Raw genomic sequence first — 23,103 nt, 5'->3', positions numbered from 1 at the left:
TACAATATTACATTCACCCCGCAACAGGACAAACACAAGCCTACTCAACCAACAAACTAATTTCGGCATAACTCACGAAAAACTGTGAGCATCTGTCCGCACTGTACATCTTATCAGACTATATGAGCAACCTTTGACAATCCCGTTCAAAATAAACCTGAGTCCAAAATTATACGAACAGCGAATGGAAGGAACAATATCGGAATAATTTCTTCTCAATTTTGATAATAGTCACTTTGAAAGTGTCATTTCATTTTCATTTTCATTCCAAGACCAAAACATCTCTGTAATTATGAAAATACCCAAATTCACCCTAAATTCACTCATTTGTTTGATTTATTAAATTTTTTTTCTACAATGACTGAGGTTATTTTTGCGGGAGTTCTTCTTCTAATATATTAGCCTACTACTACTACTACTACTTCTACTACTATTACTACTATAAAGAAATAAAATAAATTCATTAGAACAACGTGATTAAGAACAACATAAACATTTTTGATTGAATGAAGTAAAAACCTGAATAAAACAAAAGAAAAAAAAGTTAATTTGCAAGCTTGAGCAAATCTGCGTGTTAAGGATTGATTTATAGCAAATCAGTCTTTATAGTATACAGTTATACTAATAGAGAAATGACCAAGAACATTATTTTTACAGTGCTCTCAGCACTGACTCTCCAAATAAATGTCTGTTTGTTTAAGGACGTTTCTTTTTCCAATAATAATTTATAATGTTTATATCTCATAACACAGGTAGGGATGATTAAAACCTGTGTCTCTTCGCCTCCACCTTCCTCTCTGTTGGTTAGAAGTGAGCAGCTCAGACGGAACTTTGAGCGGAAGATTGAAAATTAACAGCAGGTTGACGACAAACCGCAAAATAAAAGTTATGGAGGCACTTTGAATATTGAACAATGAATCCAGCAGCAGATGTGAGAAGTCTATGTGCGTGTGTGTGTGTGTGTGTGTGTGTGAGTGCGTGTGTTTGCGTGCGTGTGTGTGTGTGTGTGAGAGAGAGAGGAGTTTGAATCCACATTCACGGTGTGAAACGGGACGCACGTGTCGCTGCGCTCTGAAAAGCACTAATGGATTTAATCAATTAGCTTGAACGGCGCAGCGTGAATACAATAACGTTAGTTTCGTTGTGTGTGTGTGTGTGTGTGTGTGTGTGTGTGTGTGTGTGTGTGTGTGTGTGTGTGTGTGCGTGTGTGCATGTGTGTGAGAGGCGCTCCTGTCTCACTTTCTAAAGGCATACTGGTGAGGCCTGCTTTATAGTTTCTATATTTATGCAAGAGACCTTGACACATTTTGCCAATATTTGGGTTAATATTTATGTGGCTTTACATTTGCATGTTCTACCTGTGCATGTTGTCATCGGCGACTTTCTTCCTGCAATTAAATGACATGCTTGAGGTTAATTTGTGACACCAATTTGTCCTGTCACTGTGAGGTTGGAAAAAGATGGATAGAAGATATAGGTGAAGGGTTGCTGTGGTTTCAAGAATAAATTAGTTTAGGCAAGTACCTATGATGCCAGTAAGGTCCCACAAAGTTATTTTGTGTTTATCTCATGTTTGAAATACTTCTGCTTTGATATCACTGATTTATCACTTCAACTATGGACTTTATTGAATAACAGTTGAAAACGTGCCCTTTAATCTCGTCACCGTTGCTAAATCCCTGTCTGCAAGGTGTCAGCTCAGTATCAGGGCATTGTCTCATGTCCAAATAGGCAGCTGAATGGCCACTATGCTGTCTGAATGGGGATTGTCTGAGGCTTTCTGATCACAATGTTCCATTGTACCGGACGGAGCTCATATATGGGACGCTCCTCTCTTCCTCCTCACTTTGGATCAGTGACAGCTGAGGTGGCACAGGCAGAGCTTTTCCCCCCGGGACCTGCAGGAATACTTTCTGAAGGGAGAGCATGACCGGAGCTCTGGTCTTTGTCCTCACCGGATGTTGGATACATTTGGAGATATAACAGGTGGCGTTTGGTTTTACGGATTTCTTCAAGTGGACTTTTAACATTTCATCAACTGCCCCTCGCTTTGCATCATGGATATGTTTCTGTTATTTGAAGGACCGAGCGACGAGGAAACCTTTGGGGTAGCGGCCTGTGTCTTGACCTCTGATAGGGAAGCACAGTATTCCTTCAATCTTTCGGTGCCATCACACCGACCTTATCCTACCGTGGCTCATTCACAAAGAGCTGCATTGTTTCATGGCTGGAAAGTGTGAAGAGGATATAATACTGTTGTCTCAGGTGACCATGATCTTCGCAGCGAGGGATTGTATTGCATTGTGCTGTATTGTATGGGCACAGCAGGCCAGTATCAAGATATACTCTATCAGACCCATTCAATGCAGCGGCCCATGCCTCCACCACCACCACCACCACCACCTCCACATCTTAATCACGTGTTTGGTCAGATCCAACAGTAGACCGAGGCCTGCGGAGCCCCGAGTGTGAACCTCCCCACACTTCTCGTGTAAATAGCGCCCTGCCCGGCCCTACGTCAGGCCACCTGAGAGGATTACATGCCCCCTGGTGTAGACAGGCTTAATGCAGCCTCATTAACGGAACACAATGATGCCCCCACCTCTTGAGCTCAGATAGCAGGCGGCGCTCAGCCAGACTTCAAACACAGCTCAGACTTTAACCATCCGGTCTCAGGTGGTGTTAGGTCCTGACAGTAGCACTACATTTTTTTTTTTTGTATTTTTAATTTGACAATAAACAGAAAGGAAATCCACAATTTAAAGTCCTAATAATTTGCAGATTGAAAGTTAAATCGCTGCGTATTTGAACATGCGACTTCAAACCATGACTGGATCCCTGCACTCTGCGATATCTTCAACTTAAATAAAAGGTACAATATAAAATCACAGTCAAGCCATGAGCCTCTTCGCTTTATATAAACAGCTGCATTGGAAAGCCCTTTGCTCTGGGATTATTTTCAGCTTTTGGGACTCCAGGACAGATTTAGTAATAAAGAATTGGCAAATTTATCAATGGTGACAATAGTAATCAGCTAAAATCTTCAATTGTTTGAAACAATCCCGTTTGTTTTGGGCTTGATAACTGTGTTTGATGCACGCCCATTGAATTCTCGGTCTAGTGTATTTCCACCCTCAACTGTAATCAGACTGCTTCTAATTGCGTTTCATTTGTCTACCATGCAGCCCAGCTCAGACTACCTAAAACAGCACTTTTCTTTGTAAATGAAGAATTGTGCTCCACACTGATAAGGGTCTTATCTACAGGACTGAATACATCTTCCACATCTTTTAGCGCCCACACAGCTGAGCTTCGGATGCCTTGGTGCCACAGCAGGCCATTTCTGTCAACTATGTCTTCCAGCTCCCCGTGACTCATTGTGTAAATCCAATCTCGATCCCAGACCTCTGCCACACGTCTGTCCTCTGCAGACGGAGGGGAAAAAGGCCCGCATGTAGCCCAATTAACTCTAATCATTATTTAAAACTCGGCCAAAACTTGTGAGACACGTTGATCTCAGTGTCTCTCCTGAAACGACTCAGAAGCGGCTCCTCTAATAATCTGCCCAGCTCGACTCCAGCGGCCCGGATGTCTTAACTGAGCAGCGTGAACTGGTCAGAAACTAGATTATTTGAAGGAGAATCCACAGATAAAACACCTTCCTAAACCCGTGAAGCAAATCCTCCTCGCGCTTGTCTACACGCCTATATGCAAACGTCCGGCAGCCTCGCTGTAAAACTTTTCAGGCCGCACTCCTTTTCTCCTCCGCTGCTCGTCGGAGACCTGTTAGAAATTCAAAAGGATCTGCTGCTTTGAAGATAAGCGCTGTGGTTCTGCCATAAACAGTGATTGTGCTGTTTCTTTCCTGTGGCGTGATTTATTTAAAGTATTATGCTGTAAGGATTTGGGCTGGTTTTCCTGGCAGGGCCGAGTTGTGTATGTATCCAGGCCTCTTGCAGTTTATTGGACACTCAGAGATTCAGGAAAACACTCAGGGAACCGTAAGCAAAGTCATCAAAGTGAAACCTTTGACCAAAGTGGAACAAATTATAGCAGGCCACTAATTCTGTAGGAAATTCACCTTCAAATTGTTTACTTATTCTCAGATGAACCAAATTCAAAAGTATTTTTTTGGCACACATTTTGGAAGTTGCTCAGAGCATCACTGGTGTTTTCCTTTTTTAATTCTTGCATAATAAGGAGCTGCCCACGAGTAACTGACATGGCAGAGGGGATTTCATAGCAACACAATGCTTGGGGTCTCGTGCGTATACACACACACACACACACACACACACACACACACACACACACACACACACACACACACACACACACACACACACACACACACACACACACACACACACACACACACGAACGAACACACACACACAAACATATGCTTCCTTTGATAAAGTGTTTTTATACCAGCACAAATTGTATGGCAGCCTCCCTTAAGACAATATCTGCGTGAAATACCAAGTTATTTATAGTGAGTGTGCCATTTGGACTTTAGAAAATAAACACGAGCGTAATCCAGAGTTCAAGTACAAGACCACGCACAGAGAACCAACCAGACACACTCCGCTCCAGTGCAAACTGCCACTAAATCTTTGGATGGCGAAGTCTACCCATGAAAGTGATGTTTAACATGAACATGTACAGTAATATAACACATTATTTTGATGTCTCTGAAGCACGACCGGGCAAAGTCGAACATATGTGTTTGCCTGCGATTGTATTCCAAGAGGAGGGGGGGTGGGGGTGGGGGAGGGGGCTGTGAGGGATCTTTTGAACGTCTACACCAGGATACAGCTGCCTATGACTAATTTCAAACTCCCCTTCTAGGGCCTAGGAAACCCATTTCACAAGTAACACACATCACCAGGCATCTGTTTCCTGTTTTCATTCTTTGAGTTATCTTATTTTCCTTATTTCCCCCTCACCTGTTACAGTTCACGTTCCTTCCATCATGCAGCACGGGCCGCTTGTGCTTCGACACGAGTCTGTCGGACATCAGTCACTTAAAAACACTTGCATATGGCACAGAAACTAGTATATATTTACTTAAAGCACCAAAAACTCAAATCATTGCTCCGAACCTTGGCTTTTGACTTTATATCTAATAAAGGAATTCATTTTATTTTACCGTCATTTACTTGTACTTTTTACTCTATTCTTGTAATTTGTTTCATCGGTTTCTTTTGTTTTACATTTTGTCACAATATTTCATCCTAGTATTTTTTTCAACATTGAGTTTTACCTTTTAATGCTTTGGGTATTTAAAAAAAAAAGTTTTTCTTTTGTTGTATTTTACCTTTACTTATTGTAAGGTTTTTTTGCAATCCATTTCTCTCCTCTCAATATGAATAATCATCAAATTTTTCCATTAAAGGCATAAAAGTTGTATTTTGTTTCTTTGTGATCGCTCTATCAATACTCATGTGAAGCAGTTGGAAATTCATATAAATGTATTTTTCCTCAACAATGAATTCTCCAGTGTAGTTTTCAGGATAAAGTTTAATGACTGCACACAGAAAGCGGTTTTTCATATAAAATGAGAATATCTTCCAGTATTTTTTACTGATTTTCACAATGATCACAATACACATACTATTTCTCCTACAAGGAACCGTAATATTCAATCAGTTTTTCATCTGTTGGTTTGAGAATCTTCTTCTCTGACATGTTAACAACCCAGCCTGGAGCCAGGCCAAAGAAGATCTGTCGAGCATCCTTCCTCATGGCCAGCATGTGATACAGTTCATCCTTTGAAATGTCCGGTAGAGTATAACCGTACTTCTGAGCCAGGGCGAGCCGGGCCTGCTGGATTTTTTCCGGGTCTGCCAAGTAACCTCGGTTTTCAGCAGCTGTGTAGTACCGGGTCATGTCCTCTCCCGGTAGCATGCGCTTCGGGATGGGCTGCCCGCGCATGAAGAACGGGACAGGCTTGATGAGGATATCTGTGAAAATTGGAATATTTTCAAGCGTTGAGACACTTGAGATTAAAATCCTACCAGGTGGATGAGAGAATAAGATCTATGACTCATTAGTTACCAAGACTCAGAGCATCGTAGAAGCTGGTGGTGATGACGCCGCCGTTCCTCTCAACAGCAGCAATGGCTGATTCACTCGCCCTCTGAACCTCAATGTTGATTTTTGCAGCAAAAATGTCAGCGCCCTGAAACCGAAGAAACAGATTCAGTCAGAACTTTGTGCAAAATAATAGGCTACATCATCTGTGTCAGGCACAGTGACAATAGTCAGGTGGCGCCACCTGGTGGTACAAGTATGATCATAGTCAGACTTGAGAGGCGGAGCAGTCAAAAGAAACAATGTCCTCAAATTAATTTTAAAATGTAGGTCTGAAGTCATTTTCACTCTTACGAGTATTACACATTCCTAAACTAACAAAGTAGGATGATTGTTAACATATCTTGAGAAACAATGCGACAAATTTTCTGTCCTTGGTTTGGAAACAAACAAAAAAACAAAACAACTTGCATTTATTTGAAGATTATTTTGGTTTTTTTTGTGATGACACAATAATATCAACATCTACCATCAGGTTCAGGTTCCTCTGAATATTATGTTCAGATGTATTTCTGATATTTTGTTTCACATTAAAAAGACTGACATGAAAACAAGCAGATAAGCAATTTGAAACATGAATAAAAGTTTGATACTTGAATAGAAATGGTACACAACATATTCTGTACCCTGTAGACAGGAACGTGATGAAATAAAAACAAACTGACAATAGTCCAGTTATGTAAAAAAAAAAAAGAAGAAAAAAGTGGTAAATACAAGGAGGTATTCAATCAGAGAACACGTTCTGCACAATACAACAGGTTGCTACATTTGAAAGACAAAAAAAACAACAAACCTCTAACTTGAACCTTTTATCTACAGTACAGTGCAAAAGAGTGAAGAGTTAGTAATTGATTTTTATCACTAAACATAAAGTGAAGGAACTGAAGTCAGTATTTAACTTATATAATAATAGTTCCTATGAAGCACTTTGTTTGTTGCATCTTTCAGAAGAGAAAAAATGTCACAAATAATATTTTTAGGACATCTAATTCTTCTCTAGAATCTCAGGAAGCACTGACATTGGCAATATATTACTTACTATTATATACTTTTAGAGTTTTTCTTAATCATCAAGTGTGTTTATATTATTTAAATGTCTTAATCAAAAAAATAACAACTGTAGTTTCACTTTTTTTTTTTTTTTTAAATCTTCCCATTGACACTGAACGTACAGAGCTGTTATTGTTTAATAAAATACCGTTTTAACATGCTTAAGCCATAAAAATGAGAAAACAGCATTTTTGTTCTCTCATAAGTCTCTATGCTGAACATGAAGTGATCACCTCATCAACGAGCTGGACTCCATAGTCCCTCTTCAAAGGCTGGATGGTCACTCCTCTTCCGTTGACCAGCTGGGTCAGGTCTATGGGCTGACTCGTGTCCACTCGGCCCAGATCGATCAAGTACTGCAGCCTCTTCAGTGTCAGAGGCTTATACTGAGGACGGCGACTGAGGAGGGGCAGAAAAACACATCAAGAAGTCGGTCATGTTCATATAGACGTGTGAGGAAAACCTGAGCAGAAAAAGCCCCGAAAGACATTTGATGCATCAAGATGATGTAGAAAGACATTGAGATCAGTATTGGATAGAAAAAAAGGCATTTTAAAACAATCCAAAAAGAGACAACAGAGTCAGAAAAAAGACAGCGAGAATAAGAGAAATATTTAAATGCATGTCTTTGACAAAAAACAAAACAAAAAAACTAACAGCAGGGCCACACGGTGACAGAGGTTAGTGCTCTGGCCTCCCAGGATTTAAATACTGGCTGGGTGTTTCTGTGTGGAAACACAGTGATCTTCTCATGCATGCGTAGGCTTTCTCCAGTTACACTAGTTTCCTCCAGTGGTCCAAAAACATGTTAATTGTTAAACTTTAATTAGTGTCCGTGAATATGAGTGTGTGTGTGGTTGTTAGTCTTTGTGTGTTCGCCCTGTAAAGGACTGGTGACCCATCCATGTGTACCCAGATATCACCTATAGCTGGCTCCAGCGCTTGTTACTCCAAAACAGGAGAAAAGCAAATGGATAGATGAGTAATGAAAATAAAATATAATGAGGAACCTGCACAGCCTCCGTGGTGTCAAGTTATCTTTTAGCTGTCTTCTGCAGCATCAGGATATGCATTGCATGTGATTGGCATCTAATAAACTGAAATATCAGGCGTTTATCGAGGCACAACAATGAAGACAAGTTCATACTGGGGTCTTCTTGTTTGTGAGAACATGTTGGTTTAGGACATGGGCAACAGTGTCATCAGTTTCTTACCTGTGTCCTTCATTGAATCCATATTTCGGGATGGACAGATAAAAAGGAGTGTGCCCCCCTTCGAAGCCCAGCCGGGGCCGGGTTCCTCTCTGCCGCTGTCCCGTGTGTCCTCGGCCGCTTTTGTTGCCCCCGTGCTGCCCTCTGCCCCGTCGTGTCTCCTACAACACAAACCCATTCAGACCACCATGTTCCAGCTAGCATCGTTAGCAGCCTCATGCTAAAGTCCAAATAAATAGAAACCCCGCCGAAACTCACCGCCTTCTGAGCTCCCGGTTCAGGACGCAGGTTGGCCAAAGTTATTCTCGGCAGAGTTTGCAAAACGTCCAAAGCCTTACCGCCGGGTTTTTTAGGGAAAGACATGTTTCTGATGTTCACATGTCAAAGTTAGCAAACCAAGGACACGGAAGTCACGTGACACGTCCGGACACCGGAAGTAGATTTCTGACTGAGAGGGGAAGTGTTTCGTGTTTTTTTTGTTTGTTTTGATCAATTCTGACAAATGTTTTAGTATTGTAGCGATATAAAGTGACATAAAGTTTTCTTTTAAATCATTTAAAACTGCAACAATGGTTGTGGTTATTGTTTGATAATCCTATTATCAAGGTGACCTGTTTTTGTAGAGTAAGTAAAATGTCACAGAATTATGAGGATTTAATGTGATATTTCTGTTTTTTAATCGATTCTAACATTTTAATAGAGTTTTAACAGATTGTAATGTGCTGATTTTCTTCAATATGAAGGAAATAATGGCGTGTTTATTTTAATAAACAGGGTCATTGCTTAAAGCAGTGATATTATTGGTATATCGGCTGCATTTTTGAAATCCTACAACTGTTACAGTAAAGCAGGGTTATCAAACAAAGGGAGCGTGGGCCATAACAGGTCCACAAGTGGTGCCGAGAAATGACTGCGCCTCAAAATAAAGTAATTTCTATGGCTAGAAACTGCTTTAAGATAACTTAATGCTCACAGATCTAGTCTGATAACTTAAACCAACCTTGTGATTTCAACTTTACATATTAGGTTAAAGTTTTTTGCCATTTTGTGCTGATGAGCATTTACTTATATGTTTTCATATTGTAGAGAAGTTATTTGATCAATTGCTTCAGGAAGTGCGAAGATGTCCTCGAGTGTATTTTATTTCATAAGTCACAATAGCAGTTCCATGGATGCTATTACATTAACCAAATATTGCCTGCACTCCTCCTGGAAAATGCCTGCATCACAGATTATTTCAAAGTTTTCAGCATGATCAGTTCTGATAACTTTTATGAGTATTGGTTCCATAACTTTAACGAAAGAGCATCAGCATCAACAGCTGTTGAATGAGGGTGATTTTGTGATGGAAATCTCTGCAAACAGGATTTCATGTGACACTTTTCAAAAAGAAGTTTCAAGTTGTAATAGGATCTGTAAAGTGTGTATTAAAGCTGAACATTTTCAGAATGTCTTGCTTTAAAACAAAAAAGAAAGGAAAGTTTTGAAAAAGTGGTTATTTATTATCATTATGCTATAATCGTTTTGATCTGGTTCTACTCAAAAGAGGTTTTACAGTACAAAGGCCTCTGGACGAAAATGACTGACACCTCCGTCCTGAAGTGTTGAAGTGTTTGTCATCAAGAGCGGCGTTGATTGACATTCCTTCTAACCAATAGCTGATTCGTGTTTGTTGACATCCCTTGGTAAGAGCCAATCAGGTGGCGGTTAGGAGGCGGGGCTAAGCGCTCGTCAGTGCGGCTGGTCAGAGCAGTGTTTGTTAGAGTGATCCTGCGGTGCGTCGGTGTGAGTGTGTGTGTGTGTGGGTATAATCACACACATTTCAACTTCCACTAAGACAATAAAGACAGACGGGAGAAGGTGGTTCTTCAGCCTCCATCGTCGGTCCGGAGTCCAGCCTTCAGTATCGACACAGATTGGAGTGAGTAGCTGACTTCACGGTACACACCCGCTGCCTCGCGCTGTATGTGCGGCAACAACATGTCAGCGCCCCTACCTGCCATTGTGCCTGCTGCCCGGAAAGCCACCGCAGCGGTGAGTTATTCAGACTGCATGCTGCACGCTTTTGTCAAGTTAGTCACAAAAGCTGCCACCGAGTCCTCCAGGCATTAAAAGCTCGGTTCAAAAACGGAACAACAGTCTGTCACATCCTTGCACGTGAGCCCCAACCTGTGTAAAATAGGTGCCTTTATGTATTTCAGGTCATATTTCTGCACGGCCTTGGTGACACAGGGTATGTCCAGCCTGTCCTGGTTTCTCCTCTCCTTCAGAAACCATTAGTGCTTGACATGATTGAAGTCTGCTTTTAAACATGTTGTTGTTTTCCTGTGTCTTGTAGCCACGGCTGGGCAGAAGCTTTTGCAGGCATCAGGATACCACATGTGAAATACATTTGCCCTCATGCGTAAGTATGTACACCACATCTGAGGGAAGTTTTGTGGAGTCTGAAGGTGCTTTATTTTTGATTCATACAAGGCAAGGCAAAATCCAGGGCAGTTACTTCATGCAAACCAATTGTGCATCTCTCAGAAAATTAAAACACAATGCTGCATCAGATAGTTTAGATTTATGGTCAGCATTCTTGCCCCATAGCAATGGCTCAGTTGGTAGAGGGGTTTGAGCCCTCATATGTGTGCATGTTAAAGTGCATATGAGCAAGACACTAAACCCCAAACGGGGGCTGAGCTTCTTGAATGGCAGGGGCCTCTATTGATGGGTGAATGTGACTTACATCATAAAGCGCTTCGGGGTCGGTTCAGTGCAGGAAAGTGCTATTTAGGTGAACTCCATTCACCATATTGAGAATATTGTTGTTATGAAAAAAAAAGAAGAAAGAAAGCATACTTGATTAATCCCCCTGCAGGAATTCATTCTTTGCATTTAACCCCGTGTATTCATAGTTAACGTTAACTATACATGCTTGAGGAGAGGGCTGCCACAGTGCAGCACCCGGGGAGCTGATGGGGGGTCAAGGGTCTTGCTCGGAGAACCCACAGTGTTGACCTGTCCACTGTGGCTTATTGTCTTCTTTTCTGACATGCACAGTGCTGACTGCTTCTCATTGCGGCGGGGAATTCTTTATTTACTCATTAAATAGTCACAGGTTCACATTAGTCAAGGTCTTCATATCTGAACAGCCAAGCACTGAATGTCCTGGTTTCTTGTCTGTCTTCCTTGATTACAGTCCCACAATGCCTGTTTCCCTGAACATGCGGATGTCCATGCCTTCTTGGTGAGTGAGGACATTTAAGGTGTGTGTGGCGCTCACAATGACAAAAACACTAACCTTCATTTGTCAACGTCCAGGTTTGATATCTACGGGCTGAGGCCAGATGCAAACGAGGATGAGAGTGGTATTAAGAGAGCTTCAGAGAACAGTACGTCTGTGAAGTCGTGTTGATCTGAGTAAAAGTCAGGAATGTACGGCATCGTTCTCTCGCTCAGCTCTGACCACATGTTTTTCCATTTCGCTGCAGTTAAAGCCTTGATAGACCAAGAAGTGAAGAACGGGATACCTTCACACAGGATCCTTCTGGGAGGTTTTTCACAGGTAATTGTGGCATCTGAACAGCTGATATGTTACATAACTGTTTATTTTTTTTTAAATCTGTGAGTCACAGGTCTATACCTGTCAGAATCACAAATCTTAGATGATCTATGTCCTAATTTCTCTGTTTGGCATTTTATTTGCGCTTCCTCTCAATTTCTTAAAGCTATTCTAGCACAGTGTGCTGCAAAGCTGTCAAACTGCCTCCTCCAAGTTGTTTGGCTCTGTACCAGAATGTGCCCACACGGGTGCTGTTGCTGTTCAGCTTTGAAACAAAATGCGGAATGTTATTATTAAAAGATGCTCATTGAAATGCTGAACCAGAGCAGTTGGAGGAGGGCAGGAACTATCAATACAAACCGCAACAGTCAACATTGAAATGGTGGAAACTGATGTGGACATATGGTTTGTGTCATTAAAGAGTTTTTACACAAATAAATGAAAACTATTTTCCTAAATATAATGAACTACTTTGATCGGGATATTACATAATCATCAGGAACCCGTTTTAAGCTCAATGTAGTTTTAGAATCAAATTGTGCACAGTGTACTTTCTTTGTACGAATTTAAAGATTGAAGGGATTTCATTGAGTATGATAGTTCATTAGTAAATCATTACTTTTATTTCAAGACAATTGTGTCATGTTTTTAAATTCTATGAACAACACTTCTTGCTTAAAATGCAGTCGATGTAAACTTTCTGCCTTGATTCATTTGCTGTATATCCAGGGAGCTTATGGATGCATAGCAAACAGAGTAATACCACGGATGACCTGTGGGGGCAGTGTACATCACTGGATGGATTGATGAACAACCACACCAATGCACATACCACAGAAGCATATTTGGGCTTTAATTTGAACTCTGAACTTTTTTTGCTATGAACAAACTGATAAATCCCTCAAATATTCTTGGAAATGCTTTAATTTACTTTCCACATTTCAGATAGATTTGAGTCTTGGGTGTTAAATATGAAGGTGGCTTCTGTTAAATCAGCAGGAGCTACTTTGACTGTTTGTAGATGTGATTGAGTTTGTTGATGGTGCATGTGGATCGATTGAAGGAGCGCTTTGTGTTTCCAGGGTGGAGCGTTGTCTCTCTACACGGCTCTGACGACTCAACAGAAGCTTGCTGGAGTGGTCGCTCTGAGCTGCTGGCTTCCTCTCCGCAACTCCTTCCCTCAGGTAACAGATGGAGCGGACCAGTCTGCCTCCGCACTTCTGTGGAGTTATAGTGGTTAAACAGTTTGGACGGGTATGAAATGTGTCTATTACAGACCTGCAGCGCTATCCCGCAGCCACTTTATAATCTGTGATAATTAGATAAGAAGAATAATCCTAATCTCCTCTGTTCTCAGGCCTCTGCCAACAGTGCGAACAAGGACATGCACGTCCTCCAGTGCCACGGCGACGCAGACCCTCTGGTCCCCTTTATATTTGGCAGCCAGACAGCCGAGAAGATGAAGACCCTCGTCAATCCTGCCAACGTCACCTTCAAGTCCTATCGGGGTCTACCTCACAGCGCCTGTCCCGAGGTCAGTGGGTGTGGGGACAGTCACGTTTGGATAAGTGTGACTTTTAAAGCTGCTCTGACGGCGGCGCTCCGGAGCTGCTTTGAGTTCAGGTTGATCCTCAAGTTCATTCTTGTTAGTGCAGCATGTCTGCATCAACCTTCAAGTGTCACAACGGGCTTAACCGAGGCTAAATGAGCAATAATTGGACACAAATATAAACTGCTGCGTGAAGCAAAACAAGGCCAGTGATTGGCTGTTCGCTGCTTCTCCTGCTGTGCCGGTAGATCGCAGCCACAGGTGGCTCATTACTGCCACACTGTGGTAGCTGCTGGAACCGATTTGAAAAAAATGGGCCTCTGTTTGTAAAAAACCGTGTTTTAAGTTGGGAACCGTAGACTTGTGTTGTGTGTGTGCAAAAAGGTGGATGTTGAGCCTGGTCTAGTAAAATGTGCTATAATCAAAAGTTCAATCGACAATGTGATTGAATTATAGGCACATATTGTTCTTTTCTTCCCCTAAAACTTAAAACAAGTTGTTTCAATAGATATTGCCCGAGCTGTGAATAATAGTTTACCTATTTCTATGAAGGAAAATCCTCTCAGAGGAAAAAAACTAAATTTTCTCAAGACGTTATGACAATATTAGTGATCACTCTTCGCCAAAACATTTAATAACTTTCTCTTTCGCTGTCATCATTGCATTTATCAGCGTGGACGTTGGCGTGAAGCTGCGACTTTGTGTCTGCGAGGCAGTAATTGGCACTGTTTTGTACTTTCTGCAGGAAATGGTGGACATCAAGCGATTCATAGAGAAGCAGCTTCCGCCCATCAGCGATGAATGAACTGGAGAGCGCTCGCCCGCTCAGCACCATCGGTCCTTCGGGGTTTCACTCAGAGCGACACTGCGTGGATTCGAGGACCACTGACTTTACTTGACAATAAAACTACGCTGCTACTCATAGATTTGGATAAGACTGGAGCTGCTAAGTGTCTCCCGCCCTCCCTCCCTCCCTCCCTCCTTCCCTCCCGCCGGAGGAAGCACGATGGAGACGATGCTGCATCCTGAGCTGGAGCCACACGACCCTCAGCGTTACAGTAGAGTGACATTAGATGCTCGATTGTAAAGCTAAATGCCGCTGCGACATGCCATTTCTTGCAGGAATAGTATGTATTATGAATAATTAGGGCTACACATCATGATCTAATACCTACTGTCTCCCAATAAATGGCCTGTTGTTAATTTTAATTTTTTTTGTTATTACTGAGGCTTTTGCGTACTCGTGATGAAACAAGGGAATTAGTGTGTAAAGTGACTGAGGCGTTTTATCAAGCGCCATTGCCAAATATCTGTTGCTTTGAGCTTTTTGGATTTTTTTTTGTTTGCTGCGCTTTCAGTTTGTTTAAATGTAAATATATTAATAGGATATTGAATTTGTTGAGTAGTAAGCAAGCAACAGCAACACCTGATACATTCTTAGCATTTTAAACCGGAAGCCCAGAAAGGGTTTTCTTTTCTTTTTTTTTTTTAAATGGCCTAATGTGCACAAAATTACTTCATTCAAGATTTGAATCGTATTATGCAAGTTATGTATGAAACCTATCGAGTAATGAATTTTATCATAAAGAGCCAAGTATTCTGCGACTGTACATGACACAAGACTGCAAAAACAACATATGATTGTGCTTTTATTTAATCTGTGAGAATTCAAACAGCTATTTCACACAAAGTCCTCTTAAAATACACAAATATATCAGTGGTCATGGTCATGTCTTCAGTTAATTGTTCCCTGTTTTGCTTTGAATTAAATATATGACTAATATCACAGTATTGGAACACACAGACAAGATCTATTTCTTGGTATCAGCTCGTCGAGTCGTAAAAACTTGAATCTTTGAGAAGAGCTGAAAGCACCAACATGTGAAGTCGTCATCGCACCTTTTCATGTTCGTGCGAAGTGTAGAAGATCTTATTCCAAGGCACTTTCCTTCTCCTTAAGTTACCGTTAAATAAAACCTACTAGTCTCTACAAGGACTGGATATGCATTAAGGCTCACGATATACCTAAATACAAATGCAGTGCTCACAGATACATGCTTTCCCTCATTAAACAAGGTAGAAAAGTGCAATGTCAAGCGCTAGGGAATATATAAAAATATAGATATGTTTCCCAACAAGTAACTGATGCCGAACCAAGCATTTGTTCTTGTTTGTCCGGGGGTTTTGGTAAACTAATCGTAGGTAAATAAACAGCGGTTACAGCTGGATAAAGACCGGTTTTACGGAGTGTTCATTTATTTATTTTTTTTCCTGTCTTGTCTTTCTCTAAATAGTAGGACTCCAACATGAACACAAAACTCCTTCGGGTGGGATGCATGCGCCGGAAAGCTAATCGTGGTGGCAGTGGAGAGTCTTTTATGGCTCGGTGGGAGGCGGAGGCTCCTCCAGGTCCTTCATCAGATCCGCGTACGCAGACGAGTTTATGAAGCGGGGGTACGAGTCTCTCTGCATCAGCGTGTAGATCTGCTGCTGGGCGTCGTCGAACGTGTGCGAGGTCGGCTCCAGCATGTTGCGGTTTATCACCTCGCGAACGCGGGAATCCAGACTGACCTGGAGACGGAGGAGGGAAGGACGCGTTAAATCAGAACACATCCAGTGAAGCAAAACCTCGTCGGAATCGTCTGCAGCGTTTAGTTTTGCCTGCCTGGAAGAATGAAAATCCCATGTGTGGCTTGGACAACACTGACATGTCGATTTATCTCCAACGTAATATTTAAGCTTCTTGATTAGGTATAAATAGACTTAACTGTTATTTCAATTAAAATGGAAAAATACAGGAAAATCAGCTTTGCATGGCAAATCTTTTTTTTTTTTTACTTTTCAATTCATATGGCAACGAAAGTACATATGGAGCTACACAAAAATGACAATGTCAGTATTTGTCACGCATCATGTCAAATGAGTACTTCATTTGAGTCCAAATGTGGATTTTTTTTTTAGAATGAAATTGCTACAGCGAAATTGCTATCATTGAAGCATAAAGAAAACCTTTACACAATCTTAAATTGGGTGTTCACAAAACATCTCTATTATTTGGTTATTTATATGAAGAACACGAGGATGTGAAGTTTAAATGCATTAAGTTATTAGGTTGGTGAATTCTCTGTATCCAAAGAGCTTTAACTAATAACGACACGATGGACATTACTTTCTTTTAATTCTCGGTTAACTCACACAACCGTGAATACTTTTCTAACGAGAATCAAGGCAGTGGATAAAATTAGGCTCAACTATAAAATTGGAAGCGGAATTATAAAAGCTGTGGGCAGATAGCACAAAGATTTAAGGCCAGCTTTGCACTGGGTGTGGTTTGCAAAGAAACAAGGGTTTCTTTTATCAAACTCTTATTTTTTTCCCAAAAAATGTTTTCCCCTAATATTTCATGAAAAGACACATTTTCCCAAATGAATGAGCAAAATATATATGTTGAACTTTGACTTTCCCTTTCAATCACGAGGATTGTCAGTCCTGTTTTGACTCGATTTTAAAATACAGATATTGGACGTGTTTTGTCCAGTTTCTTAATAAAGTTGGTTTATTCACTGTCAGAGGGCAATATGTTTTCCTCTAGAGATACTTCAAATGAAAACAAAGTGTTGACCAAGAAGAGGCTCGTCCCCACCCCAGTAAATCTGCCCCGAATAAAGGTAAGAAAACATCCAGAAATTTGTTTGAATGCGGATAAAACCAGCACAAGACAATCAGGCTGCATGGGACCATGATAATGTCCCAAAGCTTTTCTATAATCCTTGATTTATCTACTGTACTCGGCTCTACTTTTTAACGATAGGTTCCTTGGTAGCTCACCTCTTTCGGGGAAAGGATGGAGATGAAGTCCTCGTATATTTGACGGACTTTCTCCTCCACCACAGTCTTGTTTGTCTCCTTTTTGAGCTCCTCGCAGGCAAGCCAGAACATCATGTTCTCCTCGCTGAACTCTGTCCTCAGGAACTGCCTGAAGCAGCTTCGACCGGCTGCACTTTTCATCACCCTTTCAAATGAAATCGCCCATGAGCGTGCGTCGTCCACCGTGGGCTTTGGGCTTGGAAACGAAACGGGAGGGGATACACAGGTTTATTATTTCAATTTTCAAAATAAAAATAACATCTGGTCAAAGAGCTTTTGTCTCGGAGGAGGCGTCACTATTACCTTTCTTCACAATTAGTAGTTCCATCTGTCCTTTGCTCAAACATGGACCTCTGTATTGTTTCGTCTTCACTCCGAACAGTCAGACTGTGGGAAAAACAAAACAAAACAGGATGAGAGTTTAGCTTTTAGCTTTGATAATGATTGCATTTTCAGTTGCTTGTCATCTCGGTTCAGTTTTGCCACCTGAAAACTGCAGCTGAGCATTTAAATAGCTTCGGGGTCTCCTGAGGTCTCCTCCGAACTAAAAATACCGACTGACAAATCACATTTGATGAACTGCAGTATTGATAAAATGTTACTTGCCTCAAAGTATGCAGGCATTCTAATAGGTGATTTGTTTCGACATCCAATAAGCTGCAACTTTCCCATCACTTTATTTAACTCACCTATCTGGTCGCAGGATTTTTTTCTTTTTTAACCAGATGTTTGCAATTGGCTGAAATGATTCACTCCCATCTAACCTCAACACAAGAAGTCGAGTGCAGATGGTAGATGGAACCATATTTAGCGGTTTCACATCATTTGATAGGGTCAAATTCAAGGCTCTTGTGCAAGCAGGTCAAGTTCTTTCACACCAGAGTTGGGAAAACTATTTACGGTCTTGACTTTGTGCACCGCAGGAAAGATGCTTCTGCAGATGTCTGCAACAAATAAACTAGAAATACACTTGGCAACTTCATGTTAAGCTTTTACATCTGTTGTCCTACATTGCATTATAGCACAAGTTGTTTATTACACATGTGAAATGACAGAACAACCTCCAGCAGATTCAAGCCGATCCGTCGGGAACGCTTTACGCACATAGTAAAGTGTGTCAACTGTCCACCTTGTCCTGAGGGGATCCACCGCGCGTGATTAAAATGTTCCTGATACCTGAAGTAGCAGCTGGCTGCAGACTTAATTGGTTCAGGTGAGGGTCCACCATGAGAACGGGCCACGTGGGAATGCGGCCATTGGAGCCGTGCAGCCATTAAATTGAATTCATATAGATGCAGAGGCAAAACGTGTTATTCATCCCCAACGGAGTGACTTAACACGTCCGCACGCTGCTCGATACGCCCCGGCTGTCCTCGGAGGAAACAGGCGCCGGATAATTCCAAAACAGTTTGAAACCCCTCAGAGGCCTCCATCCAATGAGGGCCAGCGCAGGTCACAGGACCAAGAAGAGAGTGTTTTTCTGGGATGATTGTGTGGGCAGAGGCGCTTCTGCAGGAGTGGGAGGATGAAGTCGAGAAGATGCTGCCGAGCAGCTACAAACCCAAGATTAGGATCTGTGGGTTTCATTCTTGGCTAAATCTTGCACAATTAGCTGATTGATTTGTTTGTTTCTATTTCATAAATCCATCCTCTATACAGTTTTATCTAATTTCAGGTCACAGGTGGTAGGACCCCACTGACACTGGGCAGAAGGCAGAGCACATAGAGTATCACACCCTGCACAGGTTGACTGCAAAGAGACAGACGACTCATAAAGATGTTCACATCCACAACCAGAGTACCGAACACACAGGGAGAAAAGACAAACTCTTTACAGAATAAGCCCCCAAAGCAAGAATCCACTGATAATTTAGGTAGTCCAACACTGACATGTGAGAATGAGATGATTGATATTACATCGATAAAACATGCTAGACGTTACATAAATTACAAAATTCACACTGAATTGGATTGATTGACGAAATACACTCATATTGATGTAGTAAAAAAAACAACAACAAAACAACCCTGAACATTTTTAAGATTCATAATTAGAATGTAATCATTATAAATATTTTATTGGATTAGATTAGAATATGTATGATTGTTTATAAAGGACCTGTTGTTTTAGTACTGATTTATCCAGTGTTCAGCCAGGCCTTGCACTAATGCATTGTGCATCACTGTTGACTCGACCTTTATTATGGATTTATATCAAGTTATGCATTCTAACTACATTTTTGGGGGCCTCATTCGCTTCAATGGATTAATGGGTTTCCAATCTATAGCTGCATTATTTCCACTGACAATACGTTGTACATTGAGGTTGTATTTTCTTGTAGTTTGCATGTATTGCTCAGGCTTTTAAAGTGAGAACCTCCCAACTTCACTGGACTTGTGTGTCTCATGCAGTCGATGTTGCAGTCTGCACTTTCCATGAAGCCCCACTGCTAATTCCCCTGCATTTAACTGACGCACAACACTTTAATGAGGAGATCAGATGCATCCGGTACAAAGTGATTGCAGAAAAAACTGGCAGCCGTTCAACCAAGCGTGCATGCTGTCATCAGACTCATGTGAATATGCATGGGTGGGTTCTTATCCCATCCCTGTGCCGTGGACCACCGCTCGCTTATCTCCAGCCCTGCTGAGATGTGGGGGGATGAGTGGAGGGGTATTTACCATGAGCAGCTACAGCAACAGCACCAGCAGAAGCAGCAGGCGTTGGAGGCGTTGGTAGGGGTGTTTCCCATTCTGTGGCGAGCTTGGAGGACACTGGCAGCTGCTTCCTGATGAACCTGCATCTGTCTCTTACGCATCTCCACCCGCTCCGAGCCCATGGACTGCAAAGGGAAAGGAGCACAGTGAGAGGACTTGTGGAGGATGGGGGTGGTGGTGGAGGCTTTACTGGAATATTATTACCGCATTAGGAGGAAGCATCACACACACACACACACACACACAAACATAACAGACCAAGAAATCAGAAGAGATTAGAGATCTGACAGGAGGTGGTGCAGATTGGAGGAGGCCCGAGGAGGGAAAAAAATAAACCAGAGCTGGCTGATAGAATCAAACCTGCGGGTCAGACTTATCCCGATATCCTTGCTGCTTGATGCATTTCAACAACATCGTGTGAATCTTGCGGAATGCACGCGAGCACTTCACGATCTTGACGCGAATAAGGGGCAACTTGTGCGCAACGCAATTCCTCGGTAATCCACAGACGAAGCGTCGTGCGCTACAGACGAGTATCTCGATGCAACGCGAGGATGCTTTGATAGATCCTGCTCTACATGACAAAACACCACCGCGATGAGCAACAGCACCCACTCCCGTGTCTCCGAGGTTGTGAGGGATGAGCGGTAATGATCGCGACAAGGCGTCACTCTTGGACCGCTGCAATCGCGTCCATCAGTCGCATCCTCCGGAGGATAATACGCACACATGGTGGTCGATACGAGAAACGCGTCCAGCCGAAAGCAAGCATCCATTTATAGCAACATAATGAAATTACACCACCAGGAAGGTTGATCATGTCCGATGATTTATTTCATTTTGGGTGAATAATGAGGAGATCTGCAAAAAATTTTTTGCACCGATTTATTGAGCGACATTTCAAAATATGCACCAATTGTAAAAAACAAAAAAACAAAACAAAATAAACAAAACAAAAAACATCTTAATGTTTCTCTATTTGCGAATATTCGGGAAAAAAGAATATCCGTCCTCACTGGGCATCAAAACGCTTTCCACAAATATGCACAAACACGTGCAGTAAGAAATATCTCGACTAAATTGTGAAAAAAAAATAATTACTCACTGTGTCACCATGAATGCCAGAGTACAGGTGATTTTTTTTTTTTTTTAGCTCGATCACATCCGTCCGCCTCGACTTGACAAAAACCAGTTGGTTTCCTCTGCGCGCATGCGTCTTCTGCAAGTGTGATTTTTCTGCTGCCGAGCAGGACACGGTGTGTAATCCGAGTACTACGATGGCTTCTCACTGCTGTCAACATGTGTCATGGCTCAGATAATCATGAGATTTTTTTTAAAAATAGAATTAATAGTCGATCCCTCTGGATACGACCAGTATGCTGCTGATGTAATTCTGTATTTCTAATGAAATCATTTGTGAAGAAATATGTCAGTTGTAATGTTTTGCTGTTTCTCTTAATTTTGGCTGCACAGAAATGTATTAATACAACAATACTGCAGTTAATTCTGCTCTGTTTTAAACACAAAACTATTTCGAAAGTTCGAGGCTCTGATTAATGTATTAATAAAACATCTGTAAATATCAAATCCAGATTCTGCAAATTCCTCCTCCCTTGTAGATGCTCAGTCTTGGTTCAGTCCAGCAGAGAGCAGCAGTGATCTGCTTTAAGCAGGCCTGTACTTAGAGTGAGACCAAGCTGACGGTGCAAAGTCAGGAGAAATAAAACTTGGTTGAATGACTATTATTAAGTGAACAAAGATTGCATCGTCCAAACAAACTCTCTCTGTATTTTGTCATTGATTTTATAACAGGGAAGATAAATACATGTTATGGCATGATACAAGGGTTAATTTTTCCTATTTTATTTTTGCAGTTTTACTGATTAGTTCTGTTGTTTATGTCATTTGCACTAGTTATCTTTGCGCTTTTTGTTGTTTGCACTGTTTATGAGAGCTGCTATTTTTAATTTTGTTGCACCTCCAAGGTACAATAAAAATAAAGGAATTCTGATTCTGATTCTGATTCATAGGGTGGCAAAAATGCAAAAATGTTGATGGCATATAAGACATGTATATCAATCCATCCATCTAACTTTTATACCAATTTGTACAACTCGGGGTTGCAGGGTGCTGGAACTGGTCCCAGCTGATTGTGGGTTTTTTCTTTTGTTTTTTTTTCCCCATTCGGTAGAAACTAGAGTACCAGAAGGTAACCCACTCACACAAAGTAAAACATGCAATCTCCTCATCGTAAGGCCCCCAAGCCTGGCATGAGTGCTTACCATTACACATCAATGCATTTATATACATTGAGTTTGTACTGTTGTTTCCTATGTTACTATTTACCTCAGTTTTCTGAAAACCTTCATAGCTACTATTCCTGATTCAGCTCTCCTTATTGTGTCCTTGAACTCGCGGGGACCAATTCAAGGGGTTAAATTGGTCCTGAAAGCTGTTTTCAAGAAGCAGCTGGCCTTTCCAGAAGATGCCCTCAAGTACTTTTGCACTGTTGAGTAATCTGAGTGGAGCAGATTCTATGTTTCACTGCAGTGCGGTCACATGCTGTATGTATTTTCATTTAAATCAAATAACACACACACACACACACACACACACACACACACACACACACACACACACACACACACACACACACACACACACACACACACACACACACACACACACACACACACACACACACACACACGCACCAGCTAATCAAATCAAGTACATTTACTCATTGTCCCTCATCTTGCAACCACACATTCAGTTGAAATTGTGAGTATGACAGATAAAATATGGTAAACGATGATTGCTGCGCTGACGCAATGGGCATCCGTTTCCACTTTGTATGTGAGACACAAATATAAAACAAATGCAATATCGTGAAGCCGCTCCCTCTAAGCTTCATTGTAAATCATGCTTCTTGTAAGTGCAAAAAATCTCAGAGAGGGATTGCCTCTTTAACGGAGCCTGCTCCCTGGTGAGATAACACTTGCTGTGATCTACAGCTGGATGCACACATGTGAGTCTTTTAATCATTTCACGTGGATGTAAGTACC

The 23,103-nt window shown here is 41.5% G+C and overlaps 3 protein-coding genes across 5 annotated transcripts; 1 reads left to right on the top strand and 2 right to left on the bottom strand.

Moving 5' to 3' along the window:
- Positions 1 to 5,505: 5,505 nt before the first annotated feature.
- On the bottom strand, positions 5,506 to 8,789 carry mrpl15 (mitochondrial ribosomal protein L15). Its single transcript, XM_080489450.1, has 5 exons — positions 8,616 to 8,789; positions 8,361 to 8,518; positions 7,380 to 7,545; positions 6,061 to 6,184; positions 5,506 to 5,966 (listed from the first exon to the last, which is right to left on the bottom strand). Exons 1-5 carry the CDS (start codon positions 8,718 to 8,720, stop codon positions 5,626 to 5,628), a joined length of 894 nt encoding a protein of 297 aa, XP_080345576.1. The 5' UTR covers positions 8,721 to 8,789; the 3' UTR covers positions 5,506 to 5,625.
- LOC308125587 (acyl-protein thioesterase 1-like) lies at positions 8,787 to 15,682 on the top strand. 2 transcript variants are annotated; one of them, XM_080489455.1, is made up of 10 exons: positions 8,787 to 8,981; positions 10,195 to 10,391; positions 10,559 to 10,590; positions 10,696 to 10,761; positions 11,542 to 11,589; positions 11,664 to 11,734; positions 11,834 to 11,907; positions 12,987 to 13,088; positions 13,262 to 13,438; positions 14,199 to 15,682. In XM_080489455.1, exons 2-10 carry the CDS (start codon positions 10,323 to 10,325, stop codon positions 14,256 to 14,258), a joined length of 699 nt encoding a protein of 232 aa, XP_080345581.1. In that variant the 5' UTR covers positions 8,787 to 8,981; positions 10,195 to 10,322; the 3' UTR covers positions 14,259 to 15,682. The 2 variants fall into 2 exon arrangements, with proteins under 2 accessions (XP_080345581.1, XP_080345580.1); XM_080489454.1 differs by lacking the exon at positions 8,787 to 8,981 and having other exon boundaries at positions 10,074 to 10,391.
- Positions 15,524 to 21,240, bottom strand: LOC308125585 (regulator of G-protein signaling 20-like). 2 transcript variants are annotated; one of them, XM_080489452.1, is made up of 5 exons: positions 21,144 to 21,240; positions 20,003 to 20,163; positions 17,624 to 17,707; positions 17,282 to 17,516; positions 15,524 to 16,024 (listed from the first exon to the last, which is right to left on the bottom strand). In XM_080489452.1, exons 2-5 carry the CDS (start codon positions 20,158 to 20,160, stop codon positions 15,830 to 15,832), a joined length of 672 nt encoding a protein of 223 aa, XP_080345578.1. In that variant the 5' UTR covers positions 20,161 to 20,163; positions 21,144 to 21,240; the 3' UTR covers positions 15,524 to 15,829. The 2 variants fall into 2 exon arrangements, with proteins under 2 accessions (XP_080345578.1, XP_080345577.1); XM_080489451.1 differs by lacking the exon at positions 21,144 to 21,240 and adding an exon at positions 20,399 to 20,681.
- Between the last annotated feature and the right edge of the window lie 1,863 nt (positions 21,241 to 23,103).

This window comes from Lipophrys pholis (assembly GCF_963383615.2).
Source record: "Lipophrys pholis genome assembly, chromosome: 20".
Lineage (NCBI taxonomy): Eukaryota > Metazoa > Chordata > Actinopteri > Blenniiformes > Blenniidae > Lipophrys > Lipophrys pholis.
This window is presented reverse-complemented; position numbering and strand designations above follow the sequence as displayed.

Excerpts from the sequence above, each read along its gene's own strand:
- mrpl15 (XM_080489450.1), bottom strand. The coding sequence starts at position 8,720 with ATGTCTTTCCCTAAAAAACCCGGCGGTAAGGCTTTGGACGTTTTGCAA. Across the intron at positions 7,546-8,360 it reads GGATTCAATGAAGGACACAG|TCGCCGTCCTCAGTATAAGC; the intron begins GTAAGAAACTGA and ends GCCCCTCCTCAG. Across the intron at positions 5,967-6,060 it reads CTACGATGCTCTGAGTCTTG|ATATCCTCATCAAGCCTGTC; the intron begins GTAACTAATGAG and ends CAATTTTCACAG.
- LOC308125587 (XM_080489455.1), top strand. The coding sequence starts at position 10,323 with ATGTGCGGCAACAACATGTCAGCGCCCCTACCTGCCATTGTGCCTGCT. Across the intron at positions 11,590-11,663 it reads CGGATGTCCATGCCTTCTTG|GTTTGATATCTACGGGCTGA; the intron begins GTGAGTGAGGAC and ends GTCAACGTCCAG. Across the intron at positions 13,439-14,198 it reads CTCACAGCGCCTGTCCCGAG|GAAATGGTGGACATCAAGCG; the intron begins GTCAGTGGGTGT and ends TACTTTCTGCAG.
- LOC308125585 (XM_080489451.1), bottom strand. The coding sequence starts at position 20,452 with ATGTTGTTGAAATGCATCAAGCAGCAAGGATATCGGGATAAGTCTGAC. Across the intron at positions 20,164-20,398 it reads GGGATAAGTCTGACCCGCAG|TCCATGGGCTCGGAGCGGGT; the intron begins GTTTGATTCTAT and ends TTCCCTTTGCAG. Across the intron at positions 17,517-17,623 it reads ACTACTAATTGTGAAGAAAG|CCCAAAGCCCACGGTGGACG; the intron begins GTAATAGTGACG and ends TTCGTTTCCAAG.